At 41.7% G+C, this 17,452-nt stretch overlaps 1 protein-coding gene across 1 annotated transcript in view; it reads left to right on the top strand.

The window, feature by feature from the left end:
- The first annotated feature begins 5,989 nt into the window (after nt 1-5,989).
- Nucleotides 5,990-17,452, top strand: part of akt3a (v-akt murine thymoma viral oncogene homolog 3a) — a 59,973-nt gene continuing 48,510 nt past the window's right edge. Inside the window, exon 1 of the mRNA XM_083988530.1 lies at nt 5,990-6,080. Within this exon, the coding sequence (XP_083844656.1) occupies nt 6,035-6,080 (46 nt within the window). The 5' untranslated portion in view covers nt 5,990-6,034. The remainder of the gene's footprint in view (nt 6,081-17,452) is intronic.

Below are 17,452 nucleotides of genomic sequence, written 5' to 3'. Positions count from 1 at the left end.
CCGTGCCGTCACCCTTACCAACATTAAAATACTATTAGAGGGCAGCTGACCCTGCTGGCTTAAAACAACCTGCACAGGAATCCAGAACATGCATTGTATAAACAATCTGACCTTTAAACGTCCACTAAACAATGTGTTTTACATTGGACCAATCAGCTGTTGAGGAGAGGTTTTTGTCACGTGCTCTAGCTGCAGCTGTCTGTTCCTTCCGGCTGTAAACAGCATCCAAGAAACAACGATCCACTGATGTGAGGAGGCCGTAGTGATGCTGCTGACCCTGCTGGCTTACAGTGAAGTGTTTGCACAGTTGCTCAAAAATCACAATGGCACTGTTTCTCTGGCACTAAACTTAAAAATAAACACAACACTAAAACAGCAACACAAGGAACTAAAGAAAAAGATAAAAGCTAATCTAAGAGAATTTCACAATTCAAATACAGTGTCTTTATAAAACATAATAAACATAAAAATAATTTTTTTAATATACAAATACATCAGTGTTTTAACAGTTAGTTTTAATTTACTGAAGATGCCCCATTACATTTCAGGTAGAAACTCTTTATTGTTGAAAAAATGCTTATATAAAGTGCATATTTCCAGAGTTTGCTGTAGTGGGGTGAGTTTATAAATAAGGTAGTCTATGGCAATAGACTGGAGAATGAAGAATGAAAGGCAGGGGACACAAACTGTAGGGTTACATGGGAAACAAAGGTATTGCATCTAAAGGTCCTATATAGTCACTCATACGATTGAATTGACCAGAGATGTAGGCTATGACTTAATTATCAAGAGACATGTAAAGGCCCAGATGTATCATAGACAGAGACAGGAAGGTGTTGAAGAAGTAGCTCACTGTAATAGAAGTGAATAGCACTGCACCGAGGAGAAAGATCTGTGGTTCAAACCAGTGGGGTGTGGAGTGAGAGACACTCATAGGGTTTTGCTCTCTTCACTAGCCGACACTAAATTAATCATTTCTTCCACAGCATTACACCTGGAGCTGAGTCATGTTAGTTAAACACCAGTTACATTACTAATCCAAACTGAGAACTTTTTGCTTTATGGTAGGGCTATTTCTAATTTCATGTCCAAGAAAGGATTATTGGGCTGGCCGGCCCGGGAACAGGTCCTGATCCTGATCCTAACCCCTGCACTCCTGCAGCAGCTGTCCAGCTGTGTGAAGTGACAAAATGTCTTGTCTGAACGTGAAGCAGCAGAAAAAAAAGAATAGGCTAGACACAAAATAACCACTGAGATGCAAAGCCACCACGAAAACAGTAAAAAACAAAACAAAAAAAAAAACAATACAGATATGTGTGACTGAAAAGAGAGAGATGCAAAACAAGTGAAGAGATAGACAGAATACACTAAAAGAGATGCAAAATTTGTAAAACTAGACACAACATTTCTGTAAAAACATGCAAAATGACCACAGAGACACACAAAAATAGATGTAAAATAAACACATGAAGATGCAAAGTGACCAGAGTTGCAAAACAACAAATTGGTGCAAAAGTCCAAAAAGCAACCCCAGTGGTCTTGCTGTCATGTAGGCCTAGGTGGGGAGGTTTTCTTTGTTTTTTTATTTTGGCTAGGCACGTCTATGTTAACAAGATAAAGCAAGTTTGTGCTTTTCTCATCACAAAACCAGTCACTGCATGACACACTGCGGTGTTACTGTTATCCTAGTCATCAGTCAATTGAGGCCTCTTCTCTTCCCGTCCAGCTTCCCCATAATAAAACAGTGCCAACACCTGACTCTCGCGATGCTTGGCTTATTAGCCGGTACAGACACACGGGATCTTGGGGGATGTTGCTGGGAATGGGATGAAGTGAAGGGGAGAGAGGGAGCTGCTGCCTGACTGTAGACGCTGGCTTGCTGAGCTGAAACCGTTAAAACCTTAAAACGGAAGGACGAGGCGAGACGGAGACGGTAGGCTGCGTGTGAGTGTGTGAGTGTGTGTGTGAGAGAGAGGAGAGAGTGACAGGGGGGGAGAGAGGGAGAGAGAGAGGGACAGAAAAGGGGGGTTTGCCGTTTCTCTGGGTGACGTCACGAGCTTTCCTGAAAGTCAAAACAACCGTTGGCTGCTGCTGCTGCGGTAACGGGGGTAACGGTTTTAGCTTTCGTAGCTTCTCGGAAATCCATTCCGAACGTTTGGAAATTCGTTCCCCCTAACAACAGAACGACGGTTGATGACCATCACCTTGACGACGGTGGTGCTATGCTAGGCACAGGCAGGCAGTTAGTTGGGCACGCAGTCTACTACTGTAGCTTGAAGTAAAAAAAAAAAAAAAGTCTAGCGTAGCTTTCTACATTAACGGTTTTAACGAGCGGTTTATGAAACAGCAGGTGCACGGGGATACCTACCTACCATCGCACCTGCCGCTACAGGTAACACTGTGCAGCTAGCAGCTAACTGTTGTGACAGTAAACATGACGTAAGAGCCCATTAGTTCAAAGCTAAAGCTAAAAAGCTCGCTGGATGTTGTGTGTTTATGTTGTGATTACGTCAGTGAGGTTGGGGGGGGCGGGGGGCTTGGTGTCCCCGTGTTGTTACCCGGGTTACGGTTACCTGGAGTGATGCGTAGTGCTAAGCCAAGCGCAGTGTCGGTCACCCTCGTTAGCAAAACGGGAGTGTGTTTAAAATTATTCATTAATCATGACAATCAATAACATCTTTCTGCTATAAAGGCTACAACACGCTGCAGTCTGACAACAACTTGCACCGTGGCGTAGATAATGTAAGTTAGGGCTGGAAGCTGAGTGCAGTCAGTGGTGCAGTGCAACTATATTACATTTACTCCAGTAAGTTACTCTTACTTGTGGGTATTTCCCTTTACTACTGCAGCTCTCCTCCAGTACTTTTTTTTTTATCTGACATCTTCAGTTATTGTGTCTTTTACATAGCTATTTTTGCATAGGCTAAATATATACAAAAGTCTTATAAAATATGATTCTTTTTTTATAGATTGCCCAACAGTACGAGCTGATGAACATACAATTAACTGGCAAGTATTTTGATAATCAGCATTTTGTCGTAGAGGTAGCCCCAATATTACCACTTATTCTTTGAATTGTAACATGATCATTTGTATCAATTCAGTATATCTGATATACTATTGATTTCAACATACAAATGCAGCAGTAAAATCCTGATAACATAATAATTTTACTCTAAGCACATTATGTGGCTAAGACTTATGTATTTCTGCTTAAGAGAAATTATACATGTGATGCTTTTTAAAATATATTGCAAAAGATCCCACAACTTTCTGTCCTACTAATGGTCTGCTCAGTACTTTTGCATGTACAACACTCAGGTGTTCACATTTAGACCTCAACAGCTAAATAGACACAAATTTCTGTAGTTCATATTGATAGACAGTAAAACTAGGCCTGGCTTTGTGACAAGTGCAACACAAAACATGTTCTTTTTAAGCCTCAGTTGACCCCACTACACAAATCAAACTCATTATTTCCATGCACAGTATTTGTGCATACATTTATATTGATAGTACAGCATCCTGTAGAGTTTTTACCTTGAAGCTATTGGTTACCAAACGGAAATGGGAATATATGATGGGAAACCATTCAAATCTTTTGGCTCGGAAAATCTACTCTCATGTAGTGTCGGCCCATACATGTAGGCTAATTAACAGAGCTGACTAGTCCCTGCCCTTTGCTTCAGTTTTTTCTCCATCTCTCTCTGTGTCTCTCTTTATTAGTCTCTATATTTTTCTCCAATTATTTTCTGTTCTCTCTATCACCCTTTCCTTGTCAATTTTTTTCCCCGTCGTTGTTGCCTCTGGAATGAAATATCATGAAGTAAATGCTGTCTGGCATGTGCTTCTCCTAGTATGGGTTGGTTCAGCAGCATGGCAGCGGATATCTCCATGGCAACAGCTGCCCTGGCGACAAAGGGTTGCCACTGTCTGGACATTCCTCTCCTCTTCTCCCCTTTCCTGTCCTCTCCTGTCCCGTCCTCCACCAAGTGCGATCAGGGCCATGCTAGGCCAGATTAAGGTTAAAGCTAACTGAAGCTTCATTGAATTACACTGCAGTGTTAAAGCTTAATCCAGAATTGAACAGTGCCTATAAAAAGGATTCGATCCCCTTTAGATGTAATTACTATGGCTGGGGTATCATTTGATTTGTTTTCTAAATAAGTGATAATACCATACTAAAACTGCACATTTAACCTCATAGTTTGTCCAAACACAGAGATGGTTTCTACAACAACCCCCTGTGTTGTATAAGAAAGCTTTTACTAAAACTGGAAAAGTTTTTATATAAATCAGGACTAATAATGAATTATTTATGAGTCTAAGTCTATGAAGACATTTCAGAGATATTTTGGTTGTAATGATCCAAAATCCCCAAAATATAGAATTTTCAGTTGTATAAAACATAAAAAATGCAGCAAAACTTCACATCATGAGTCAGAGTCAGACCATTAGTTGACGGTCAGTATTGCTGATGATAAATTTCGACTAATCTTTATCTACACTTTTCAGTAGCAATTTTCTGTTTGGCTTGTTGAGTCCTTCATCAGTGAGCTGAAACATCATCAGCATTTCTTCAACTTTACCATTGTAGTTACCCCCTTGGACAAAGAACTTGAATGTGTCATTACTAGTCTGGTTTTGTTAAACTGGATTTGGATTGGTCACTACACCGATGCCTTAACATTAAAAAAAAAAAAGCTTATGCAACCTACTAGTGTGTGTTTTTATGTATGTGGGAGTATGTTCTCTGCCTTCGTTATGACGCTGCAGTCCAAGTGTCGGCGGCAGTGCAGACACTAGCTGATCTGAATACTGATTTCCTAGCTAGATAGCCCCACGACTGCTAGCCTGTAGCTGCCGTAGTGCTGATCTCCATTCAAGCTGAGCAGCGTAGCGTTGTTGCGCGTTGTGTAATACAGTGTAGTAGGGTGCATTTGAGGTGAGCACGGCAACTATGCAGAGAGAGAGAGAGAGAGAGAGAGGGGGAGGGAGGGAGGGCGCGCGGGAGTGAGACGACAGAGGTGCAGAGATTTGGGCAGAGAGAAAGAGTGTGAGAGCATCCTTAACTGCCGTTGTTGCTATTTATAGCCAAGCCCTACTCCACAGTCCTGAGATGCTCTTCAGCCTCCCACATACAGACCTCAGCCTACACACATACACACATGTTGACAAAATAATTTGACATGCAGAAATACAGCGAGCACCGAGGGGTAGATTAGCTTTTCACACAGTACAACCGGCTCACCAGAACAAAAAAAAACAAAAAAAAAAACACGTCTATGAATGAATGAATGAGAGACAGAGCTCAGGGATGTTTCTTTGGCAATCAAGGTCAGTTTTCTCTTGCTTCATCAAGAGCTCTGCAATAATTCATCCTGTTTATCAGTGAGAGTGTTAGCGACAGAAAAGAGGAACCGGGTGCATGATTGGGTGGGGGAAGAGTGGAGGGAGCGTTTGTCCTCACAATATCTCGTTGTTTGTCTTGTCAGATTGCATGAAAGGGCTTTGGAGGGAAAGAAAGGGAGCAGCAGCAGCAGCAGAGGAAGAGAAAAATAAATCCATGCCTTCTTTTTTCTTTATTTTTTATTTTTTTCTCCTTTCACTTCCTTCCAGGCTGAGTCACTGCTGGTGAGGAGGAAGGTCTGGAGAGGGAACGAGAGAGGAGGAGGAGGAGGTGGTGGTGGAGGAGGAGGAGGGGGAGAAGAAGAAGAAGGGAGGGAGACAGGGAGATAAGCCACAACAGGAAGCAAAACGACGCACACACACGTACACAGACACAGCGCGTGTTTGTGTGTGCGTCTGAGAGAGAGACTGCGCGAACGAGAGGGTGAACGGGAAAGGAAGGGAGGGAGAGTGACGCGGAGGCTGGGAGAGCCTGCCCCCCCTCCCCTCCCCTCCTCCTCCTCCTCCTCCTCCTCCTCTCCTCCTCTCCCTCTCTTTCTCTCCTCTCCTCCTCTCCTCCCCTCCTCCCTCTCTCTCTCTCTGTGGAGCAGGCGTGTAGCGGCATCAGACTCGGCGTGAAGGAACCATGAGCGATGTCACCATCGTTAGAGAGGGATGGCTCCAGAAACGGGGTAAGTACATCCAGTACCTCTCTCTTTTTCTACTCCCCTTCTCTCTGCCTCTCTCTTTTTTTTCCTCTATCCTCTTCTTCTCTGCCTCTTGTCTAGACTGAGGGCCTGGCCGTGGCTGTCCACATGTGCCGGTGGGAGGATGTGAGTGTTTGCGACTGAGAGTGTGTGTGTGCGTGTGTGTGATCACATGGATGTCTGATTATCTGGTGTGCGAGTACATATACGTTTGTGTGTGTGTGTGTGTGCATTTGCCCCCATAGGGATGTGTCTCTTTATTATAAGCTTGTCTGGCAGTTTGTTTGCTAAGCCTCTACAGTATATGCTTCAGTCAGGTTGTGGCTGAAAAAGAGTGTGCGTGTATAATGTGTGTGTGCATGTATTTGTATGCAGTCTGTCTGTGTGTACTTGATAACATACACCAGGCCTGTACTGTACTGTAGTTATACACTGCTAGTGCATAGTGTTGTGTCAGGGCCAGTGTGTCTACTAGTCTGTGAAATCAAGTTAGTTCTGTCTCTCTGAGGTATTATTCAACATAGTTGTGTCTTAATGTCATAGCAAATCCTGAATTGTGTCAATGGGAGTCATATGACTTGGGGTTGGTTGGGGTGGAGTCAAGGGGGACACTGACAACACATCCTGTTTACAACCAAATGAATGAGAAATTGGAGCGGGGGGTGGGGGTAATAGTTTAAGAACATGTTGCAAAGGTAGTACTTCCCTGTCCACGGACGACCACAGCTTATTTTCAGTGAACTGTTGCTGCAACAGGTGAAAAGTCATTTGAGGCTGTGCCAAACTGAACAAGACGCTGTCAAAAAGTGATAAACCCTGACTGTGTGACGACTGCAGCAGCAACTCTGAGGCACTTTGGGACTTTTTTTTTTTTTTTTCCAAACCATGATTTCATGGGGTCATGTGTCTGCTGGTGCTGCTTCCTTCAGGCAACAAGAACATGTGGACGTGTATGTGTGTGTTTTAGAGAGAGAGAGAGCGCGAGAGAGAGAGCCTCAGGGGTAGAACAAGGGGGATTTCCAAACTTTTAGGCCAATGAGCATCATCCCCCCTGACTATGCGATGGTGTCTAGGAATGTGTAACACAAACTGTTGAACAGGAAGTGACATGGATGCATAACAGACTGCAGGCTTCTGGGTAATGTAGGCTAGCACCATGGCACAGCAGGAGAACATGTTGGATAACAGAGTGCTCCTTACTCGATGGAGAGGATGCTCTCTCACACCGTCACACACACAGACACACATATACAAATATAGTATTGCTGAAAGAGAGGGGAGGATCTTTGTCTGAGTGTGCCAGCATCCCTGTGTGATCCTCAGACAGTGGTCTGTGCATATTAAGAGGAACACATCGCCCCCAGTCACGACGCAGCGCTACCACTGTTCATCAGTGAGTGAGAGAGATAGAGGTTGTAGGGAAGGAAGGAAGGAGGGAGGGGGGGTGTTGTTTGTGTCAGGAATATGAATGTTTGTCTGCATCATATGCTAAATCTTTGTCTGTATTTGTGTGTGTGTGTGGAGAGGAGCAGGGTCGGGGTGCTGACTCACTGTCCAGGTCGTGACTGCAGTCTCAGTCGTTAGACAGCTTTTTACTGAAACGAAACAGCGAGGGAGACCGGGAAAGGTTGTGAAACCTCCATATACACACACACGCGCACGCACACAAGCGCGCACGCGCAGCCTTTTGTACTCACAAGACATGTAGTTCTGTTGTGACTGTCTGCAAAGCCCTGCACTTCCTCACTATTCTACCAAATAATGCACTTTGTTTTGTTTTAAATGAGCAACATAAAGACAGTAACACAAAAAGAGAAACCAACCAAATCTTTTAGAGGGAAAGACTGGTAAAATAGATTGGAAGGGAGCTGAGGTATTTGTAAGTGAGAGAGACTCTGACATGCTTTGTACTTTTAATTAAATCAGTCATTAAAAACTTTTGTCAAATGCGTGTTAAGGATTAACTAAAAAAGTGCTGAGTTCTTGTATGTTTGCCTATTAAACCCTGCAGATTAGATGAGCAGAGATGTTACAGGGATCTTCCTCTTCTCATGTTGATAATGAGTAAATGGAAGTACTGTATCATCCCCATTCTTGTTTGTGTCTGCAGGTAGATGCTTGTTAAAACAGGTTGTGTTTTTGGTAAACTCATAATTAATCATTTTGTGTTAGATGAATTTGTTATATTTCCTCATGCAGTTCTAGTCTACAACATCTGTTGACTATATGCTTCCAATATGCTGCGATTTTGTTGCCAAAAAAGTTATTTAATGATAATTAAGTGCAAAGATGACAGAAAATTTGTAGTTTTTCCCCAGCTCTACTTATGCAGCAGCTTTTTTTTTTTCAAGTAAGCTATAATATCTTGGCCATCATTTTATAGACCACTTAATGCATGACAGAGATTTATATATCGATTTTGTTGTAAATTTTATTCTCTACTGATGTGATAGTCCAGCAGTTCAGGACTTGCTGTTTACCCTTGTGCAAAATACAGCTTACAATTTAGGGTCAGTGTAGCTGCTGCACAGAATTTAAATGCTTTGATGATGTTATGATGCCAGGAAGTGATGAGGAGTCCTATGGGTACGTCCATTAGTTAAAGTTTTACCAATGTAAGGTGCTATGGAGTTAATTTTTTCCATTATTGGACCAGAAGCACTTGTTGATGCTTGATGAAAGTGCTGTTCTGAGGTTTATTTTATGCGTTTTAAACTTTTTTTACACACTGCCTTTTGTGGTCTTAGGAACAAGTTTAGTAAAAAATAGGTGAAATGATTGATTGATTGATTGATTGGAAGAAAGTGTTTCCCATCCATAGCACAGAGTATCGGTGATGACTTCTTGCTCATGCAACCTCATGGGTATGCCCAGCTCTCTGCATGTTTTATGAAGGGACTGTGAGTATCCGTGCGCTTGTAGCTTTAGTTTGGGAAGCCACAAACCATTAGAGTAATTGGCCAAACATGACAGATGTGTGCAGCACATTGCCCCACACACACACACACACACCCACACACAGTAGACTGATCAACTTACATATGTCAGTGGACGGTGATCACTGGCAGTAGTGTACATGTGCATTGTCCTCAATTAGCAGCACTGGGCTTTGGGAGTTTGTCAGACTGTCAAGAGGAAACATTTACACAGAATGACTGGAGAGGGGCGAGCGGGTGGAGTAAAAAGTACTATAACAATATAAAAGCTTCAGGATGTTTGCTTTTAATTCCTTCCTTCCCTTCCTCCATCCCTCATTCAGTCACTATAACTTCAGATACAAAGTGCTTCACGCAGATGTTGTGAAAGATAAGATAAGACAGACAAGATAAAACACAGAGCCGTAACAGATGATACAAATAAAATAAAAGCATAAAAGAGTAGTTATATAAAGCTGTAAAATGCACGTAAAAAAAAAAGCATCAAAAGCAAACATCTGTACCCACGTATTTGAAGTCAAAGTTGCACATCAACTGTTAATCATCATGTTGGAAGAACACAGAGACAAACCAGAGGAACATCACCTCTGCAAAATACAGCAGCGTGTCCTCAGATGACCGAGCCTTTCAGTGCTCACTTGCTTACTGCCATGGCGATGGTTTCTTTCCTCCTTTCATTAAACGAGAGTGGGGAGTGCATTCGGCTGCATCGTGTTTTTATGTTTGGAAAATAATGAACAGAAGATAAATAGCGTAATCTGTCACAGAGTCTGGAAATGTTATTTCATTCTTAATTTTTAAAAAGATACTTTAGGTGAAAGATGCCGGGGGAAAATCCAGCGACAGGTACCGCCGTGGAAGGATATTGTGTTGTGCTGACTGTTGTTGTGTTTATGGGTGAAAATTTGATGCTGCTGTCCTTTCAGCCGGCTGGAAGTGAGAAGGCTATTTTATTGCACCTTTTACAAATCTGAATCCGAAGTGAACTGCACTTCATTTCCACCTAGGCTAGGAGTTTACCTTCTGTCAGCCCATGTGAGGCCACAGAGGTCACAGTCAGCCAGTGTAGTCGAGGATACGGTTTCCTCCACCAGCATCAGCCCACACAGCAGTCAGCACAACAGATGGCCAGGAGGGAGGAGAGGAGGAGAAACACTGAAGGAGAGAGACAGGGAGAACACCATCATCTTTTCTCTGACACTTTCTGTCCCCCAGAAGTGTTTCTATGCAAAGCCACTAATCAGATGAGATACGGCTTTGTCAAAGTGGAGGGAGCCTTGTTACTGACTCATTTTTGAAGATAATGATTCTTTGTCTCCCAGGAGGGTTAAAGCAATCAGGCACAAGATAAAGTCAAGAAGATGTTGCGCACACAGTCTTTATTTTACAATTGTGTTTTTCTAATTAATTCAAATAACTCACTTAAGTTCTTAAATAGATGTGTGTGTAGCTGTATATTCTTGTAATGTAGGCTACTGGGAAAGAAAATGACTGAAAGTATTGTCATGCTTACCTGGCTTTTATGTCTCTGCACAGGGCACAGTCAGAGTTAGAGTAAGAGGCATATTGTTTTTGGGTTTGTCGGTCCATTTGTCCCCATCCATCCATCTAGCATCCATCCATCTCATTCTTGTGGATACAATGTCTCAAAACTACCTTGACGGGACTTCTTCAAATGTGATCGCATAAACAGTTTTTAACTTTTTAACCATAACCTAAATTTCACAGAGCAGGAAATTAATATTTTGTATGATTCTCGAATAACAGAGATGTAACCTGAAGCTTGTCTGAGTGACATTTAACCACAACACAACTAATTCTGCCTATAATGAATTATTGTAATATCCAGCGCTTTCAATTATTTGTAATAAGCAAGTGATTTACAACTATGAGTCTCATTGTACACATTGTTTCTGAAGTTAAGTTCAGTTTCACCAGATGTCAAGTGCAGTTTACAAAAGTGCTTCTGTGACGGATCAAATAAAGGTTTGAAATATAATATAATATATAATATATAAGTTGTAAAGCATCAAGCATAATCAATCCAGATACTAGAAACTCCAGTAGATATAAACCTACCATATTCTGCTCATCATTCTAGTCATCTCATGCGGTGAGAGTCAGCATCTCAGTAACCCAGAGTGTTTGTCTTCTGCTCCTCTAACTCATTGATTTCTTTAAAAGCAGTGTGAGTAAAAACTCAGGGTGTTCATGGGGGGGGCTATGGGCACATTCATACTGACATGAATCTGTATTGTACATGATGCAGCATTAAATTACATGGCTGCATCCCACACATTGACTGAAATGTTGGCTCTGCATTTCCTGCTGTGGCTCTGTCTGTGTAGTCGTGCTCTTGGTTCCTGTAACTTCTCGATGTTGGTTTGCACATTGCATCTTTTTAGACTCATGATGGGGCGGGGGGCTTTTACTGTGGAGGCAGATGTGAATTGGCTCCCTCAGATACTCGATGTCTGTCTTGGCTGTAATCTATGCATCGGCTGTCACTTTGTGCATCTCGGCATGATCGTGTGACAGTGAGCTGGAATACAAAGCATCACACCTGTCCTATACTTTTCCTCTCTACTCTCCATCTATGCATCTTCCTCCTCGGGGAGCTGTCTATCTGTGCTATACTGTGTACGTTCGACTGCTGTGGGGTTCATTGGGTGCAGTGCAGTGAGGCAGCCATCTTGGCTCAGTGAGTTCAGTGGGTTCAGTGTTGCTGGAGGCTGGCTGGCTGGCTGGATCAGGTGGCAGTGCCAGATCTCTGATATCAATCACCAGCCGCTGCTGCTGCTGCTGCTGCCGCTGCCGCCACTGTCTGCTGTGTCGCCCTTCTCCTCTCCTCTCCTCTCCTCTCTCCTCTCCTCTCCTCTCCTCTCCTCCCATCCTCTCTCCTGCCTCTGCTGTACAGCCTGTCAGCACAACTTACTCCATTTACTGTCAGTCACACTCCTCTTCCTCCTTCTCTCTCTATGTATCTTCTTCCATCTCCCTGCACTCTTCCTTTTTTTTAACCCCCTTGTTTCTCAAACTCACATCCATATACAGGGCAGTTGCAGACAAGCAGACAGTGCAGGCTTTGTTATGAATGGCATCCTCTTGCACATCCGGAGGAAGTGTACGCTCCAGTGTGGCTTTACAAACTGTCTCCATTGTCCTAAGAATGACTCACTCTACACTGCAGAGAATGGCAGTCAGCCAGACAGTCAGACAGACCAACGGCACAGCGCAAACAGACAGACAAGTCTGCAGAGCCTACAGACAAACAGCACAGGAAAGACAGGCAGAGAGACCGATAGTTTGTGACAGATAGAGCCAGCGTAGAGCAGAGGCAGACAACTTGGCAATACAGAAGAGACCTGCAACTAGCGGGTCACAGACATCAAATGAAAGACAGATGGGTAACATACAAAGACAGCAGAGAGTGTGTCACCTTAGTGTTCAATCAGAGTGATATTTTTGTTCTTTTTTGTCCCCTTCCCCATAAACATACAGTATAATATGCACCTACAGATAAGCTCAGAAGTGTGTGTTACAGTGTGCAGTCTCAGAGCTGAATAGCCCGAAGCTGTATAACTCTGCAAACTCAGTAAGTCAATAAGATCAGTGGTAAGTGGTAGGAAGCATCCTTGTAAAGGCCATGCAAACTGAGAGATGGATTAATGGACGGGTGAGTGAATGAACTAATGTAGAGTGAGGCAGTCTTGGATAAATGAATGAACGGATCAATGAATGGAGTGCTGATCACTGCAGAGGGAAAACTTGGACAGAGGAAGAGAGAAGAGGTGAAGGGAGGAGAGGTTGAGTAATGGGATTAGTTTGTAGCTCAGGATCATCGAAATGCTGACCTGAAACATTTGATCACAGTCTGCATGGATGCATACACATGCATTCACATATTGATTTTTATTATTTATTACCATTATTATTGAATTACATGTATTATCACCCCGCTGTACAAAATGATGTCAACATTTAAACATTCAGTTTTATGTATTTTAATTAATTGAAACATACAAGACATCACAGCTATATGGTGTAAATATTCAAATATATTCTATATTATCTGATCATGGTAATTAGTCAAATAACAGAGGATGATGTTATGGCAGATTGTAATGAATTAGCATTCCCATTTTATGCAATATACAACGTTAAAATAAATGACCACTTAAAATTAACTCATCAGACCTTTCGACTCTTAAACTCATAATAAGTGGATGATTTCTCCTAAAACTGCATTATCATCTCATTTACCTTGATGAATCCCACTTGTTGCTTACGGTATATGTTGTTGCAGATGTGAACGCATGTTCATCTCCATTTCTGAATTTCACAGCTTAGTCAGATGTTATTACAAAGGAGGTTTTTTTAATTCCTAGGTTTCTTGGCCAACTCAGTGTCCTAATCAACAGGTTTTTTTATCTACTACTATTCCACGGGCAACTATGAGGTGTTTCTATTGGATTTCATGGTGATCCGATAGCTCTGTCCTGACTTAACAAACCGATTTGAGTTAAAGCTGAAAACACATTCTATGTTTAAATGTACTAACACAGAGATTAGACCAAAGTGTGTAGTCTAACATCTTGAGGTAGTGTGGGCTTGTTGGAGTAGGCTTTGGGCTGATTAGAGGAAGCAGGTTAGAGTGGGGGTTGGTTTGGCTGATTTAGGCCAACAGATTAGTGCCTGGTTAACAGCTAGTGTAAGTGCTGGAGGACAGGGGAAGGACCCCACGGTGTTACTGTTTAGTCTTCCTCTTAATTTTTCTTTCGCTGTCCAAGTCTGTATCATGTTGATCCGTATCCTTCTTCTGGCAACTCAACATCAGTTGCCAGTCTGTAGCTATGTTTCCATCCACACGTTGTTATGCGCATTAAGTTATATCGAATTAAAAATGCCTTATGGAAACAGTAAAATCTGATTAAATTATTTAAACTCATGAATATCGATATATCGGACTTTCTCTTGATTGATAAAAGGCTTGTGCGATGATAAATGCTGATGGAAACAGTTCTTTGCCGGATGAATGTGAATTGCGATCACATTTTACGTCAGTTCCACTAAATATTTATGGTTTTTTAAAGACATGGCGGGAGTTAACGAAGAAAGGTGCAAGTGGCTTTCTGTGAAGTGTCTTTCAACCACGATCTCCCTGAACAGTTTGAAGCGCTGCTGTTCCCAAACCACATCATCAAAATGGTGTTTTCATGCCTCCGTCCTTTGCAATCTGTGTTTGCTAAAAATCTAACTTAACTTGGCTGGTGATCGTATCGCTCAGTGGTTTTCAGGCAGTGACGCGAGCAGCTTGTCACACTTGACTTGTGCGCATTTGGTTTTGCGTTTTAGTGCAAACATTAATGGAAACTCAAACTCAACATGCAAAAAATGTATTCGATACACCAATTTGATACCAAAACAGCATGTGTCGTCATTGATTCTTTATTCATTTTAAACCTTTTAGATGGAAATATACTTTCACTGGCTTTATTCGCATTAACATTTTTAACATTTTATCTTCAGATAATTCAGTTGACAAATAGATGGAAACATAGATGTACAGTTTATCAGTGTTTCTTCCAAATAACACGTTTCTCTGTTTGGCAAAGGTTTTGGCATAGATTGATTATACGATAATGATTGTATGATTTCAATGATGCACTTAACTTGTTGAACTCTCATTTGCTTGAGCAGATAATTGTACAGTCAGAGTGAGAGGGGTACAGCGCTTTTTGGCACTGGAAAAGAGGTTTCAAACCGGGGCAATCATGCTGCCCATAATGGTGGACAGTGGTCTACATCTGGTTGTCAAGGGCAACTGAACGGCCACATTTGCTCTGAAACATCAGTTACATTCTCGATGCATTTTCTCCTCATCACTCACAAGCTCTTTGTTGGCTCATTTGTAAAACAGGACATCAGTTTCAGAGGGCAACCTCTGTTACAGAGGCTTATGTTAAGATCATGAAGTGAGCAGCTGCCTGAAGCTACTGCAGGCACTTGTGATTTTATTTTGGTGTTTTCTAATTGATTACCCAGTCTGATGCTTGTCTGGTAAAGTGTAAAGCCACTTAATGAAGTCTATAGTTGACCCTGACTTTACCGTGCTAACTGGTTAGCATAGATGAGCAGAGATGGGGAAATCCATAATCGCAGTCTGTGTGTTTAAGTGTGTGCGTGTGTGCAATACTTTTACCCTTGTCTGAGAAAGACCTCCTGGTAAGAAAAAGAGATGAAAATGTCCTTGATGATTGCAGGGAGTTTTACTTTCTTCAAATATATACTGTATATGTATATACAGTGAACTGTGTGGAGCAGGTTGCCCATTGTTTGCAGAGTTTATAGCTCAATTCCCAGTGCCAGTGTTGAGGTGTTCTTAGGCAAAAAAAAAAACTGAACCCCAAATGTCTCCACCTCAGTTTGGATGTAAGAGTCTGTCACATTAATGTTAATGTAAATAGATTTGAACACAGCTGCCTAGTGTAATCCTGTATATCACCACCATCATGACATATTTCTTATCCATGTTGCTGAATCGCAGTGTGTTTAATATATGTATTAAATGTCTCTTAGATCAACAATATTAATTTATACATCTCACCCTGATGAAAAATATCACATCACATATCTTACCAGTAATTTCAGACCTTAGGCCTACTTGTTTGATGAGTGAAGTTCAATTGCTTTTAACAGGTTGAATATGTTGGCGTAGTATGTACTGTATACATCATCATGTATGAGCTAGTAGATTCTAGTAGTCTCTGAAGTAATTTCTGTTTTCTAACGTGCTACAGACGAAACTGTTCTGATAACCAGATGCAATGTAAATACACAGTGAAAGTGTATTTTCTAAAATAACCTAGTACAGGGTATCCGCGGGGTCTTGAAAAGTATTAAAAGGTGATAAATCAATTTGGGGAAAATTAAGACCCTTAAAAAGTATTAAAAAGTCTTTTCACGACTTTATAAAGTCTTAAATTTTTAAGGTATTTTTTCTGAATTAGCTGTCCAAGAGTTTGAGACCTAAAAAAACATTGTAAAAGTGTGTGAATTTATTCATTTTTAAAAAACAAAGATGAACTGGTACATAAAAAAAGAAAAGAAGATTGTTTTTTTTGTTTTTTGAGAGTGGAGCAATGTTTTTTTTTTGATAAACTTTGCCTTATCCCAGCCTATTTTGAATTCTGTTGTATCATAGTGGTCTATAGTCTTTATCACAAACTAAAACTGTTTCGTTAAAAGTGTCACTGATGTAAATGGTTACAGCTTGAAGTGGCGGTGAGGTATTGAAAAATATTGAGAAGGTCTTGAAAAAGTCTTAAAAAGGTATTAAAATTAACTTCAAGATTCCTGTATAAACCCTGTAGTAAAACATCTGACGATTTCCGTCATAGGTAAATACAGCAGGTACCTTTAATGGGTTTGGTTTGAGTTTGCTCCTGATTTAATAGTTGAGCTGCGCGCTGATGTCACAGTGGCCAGGTTAAAGGGACAGTCAGTCTATTTATATCTCCCCACCTGTAATCTGTTTCTGACAGGATTAACTAAGCCACCAGCAGAAGCCTGCTGTGCCACAGAGACACACTGAAAATGTGAGCCATGAATAAATACATGCATTCACAAAGACGCACTGTGGGAACAGTGTGTACAGTGCATGCAGGGAACAGTGGATAAGATGTGAACTCAACATTAGGAGAGGAGGGACAAATATATGTCTGTTTTCAACTAACCAGAAAATGTGTCTCCATGTAACCATGTTACATGCTTCTGTTTGTGCACATGTGTGCATGCATGTATGTTCTCTGCGTGCATGTTTTGCAGAGTCTCAGTCAAGTTAGCCTGATAAAAACTGACAGAGAGTAGAGACCAAACAGTGGCAGGATTTTTTCATCCTCCCTGAGCCTCCTCTGTCTCTGGTTGCCAATCTCCAGTCATTAATTAGCTGTCCATGATAAAATTCCCCATTCCCAATCTGACACTAGTGTAGAGCAACGGACGGCAGCGGTAATCATATCAGCAAGGCTTGGCTCGATGATCTGAGGGGGCTAAATGTCCCCCATATGGTCCACTGGCTGAGTCCATTCCTCACCGAGCTCTCTTCAAACTAGTGCTTAATATACCAAGGTAAAGAGGGACACACACACACACACACACACACACACACACACATACACACCAATAGGGGGAACAGGGGACCTGTCGGGCCAAGCTGCCAAGAGGGGTCTTATGTTTACACTTATTTTGAAAAAACAAACATGGAATATAAAATTGACTTTTAAGGTCTTTTACCATAATATTACTGAAAATGTGACTTTTAATTATTTTTAAAGAAATTGCCAAGAGGGGACTTGGATCTCTGAGCGACATTTACCTATCAAAGAGTGGACCTCCACATACTGCAGTGGAGCTGTCTGC

The sequence above is a fragment of the Trachurus trachurus genome (assembly GCF_905171665.1).
Source record: "Trachurus trachurus genome assembly, chromosome: 15".
Classification (NCBI taxonomy): domain Eukaryota; kingdom Metazoa; phylum Chordata; class Actinopteri; order Carangiformes; family Carangidae; genus Trachurus; species Trachurus trachurus.
Note: the sequence above shows the minus strand (reverse complement) of the source record. Positions and strands in the feature narration are given on the sequence as shown.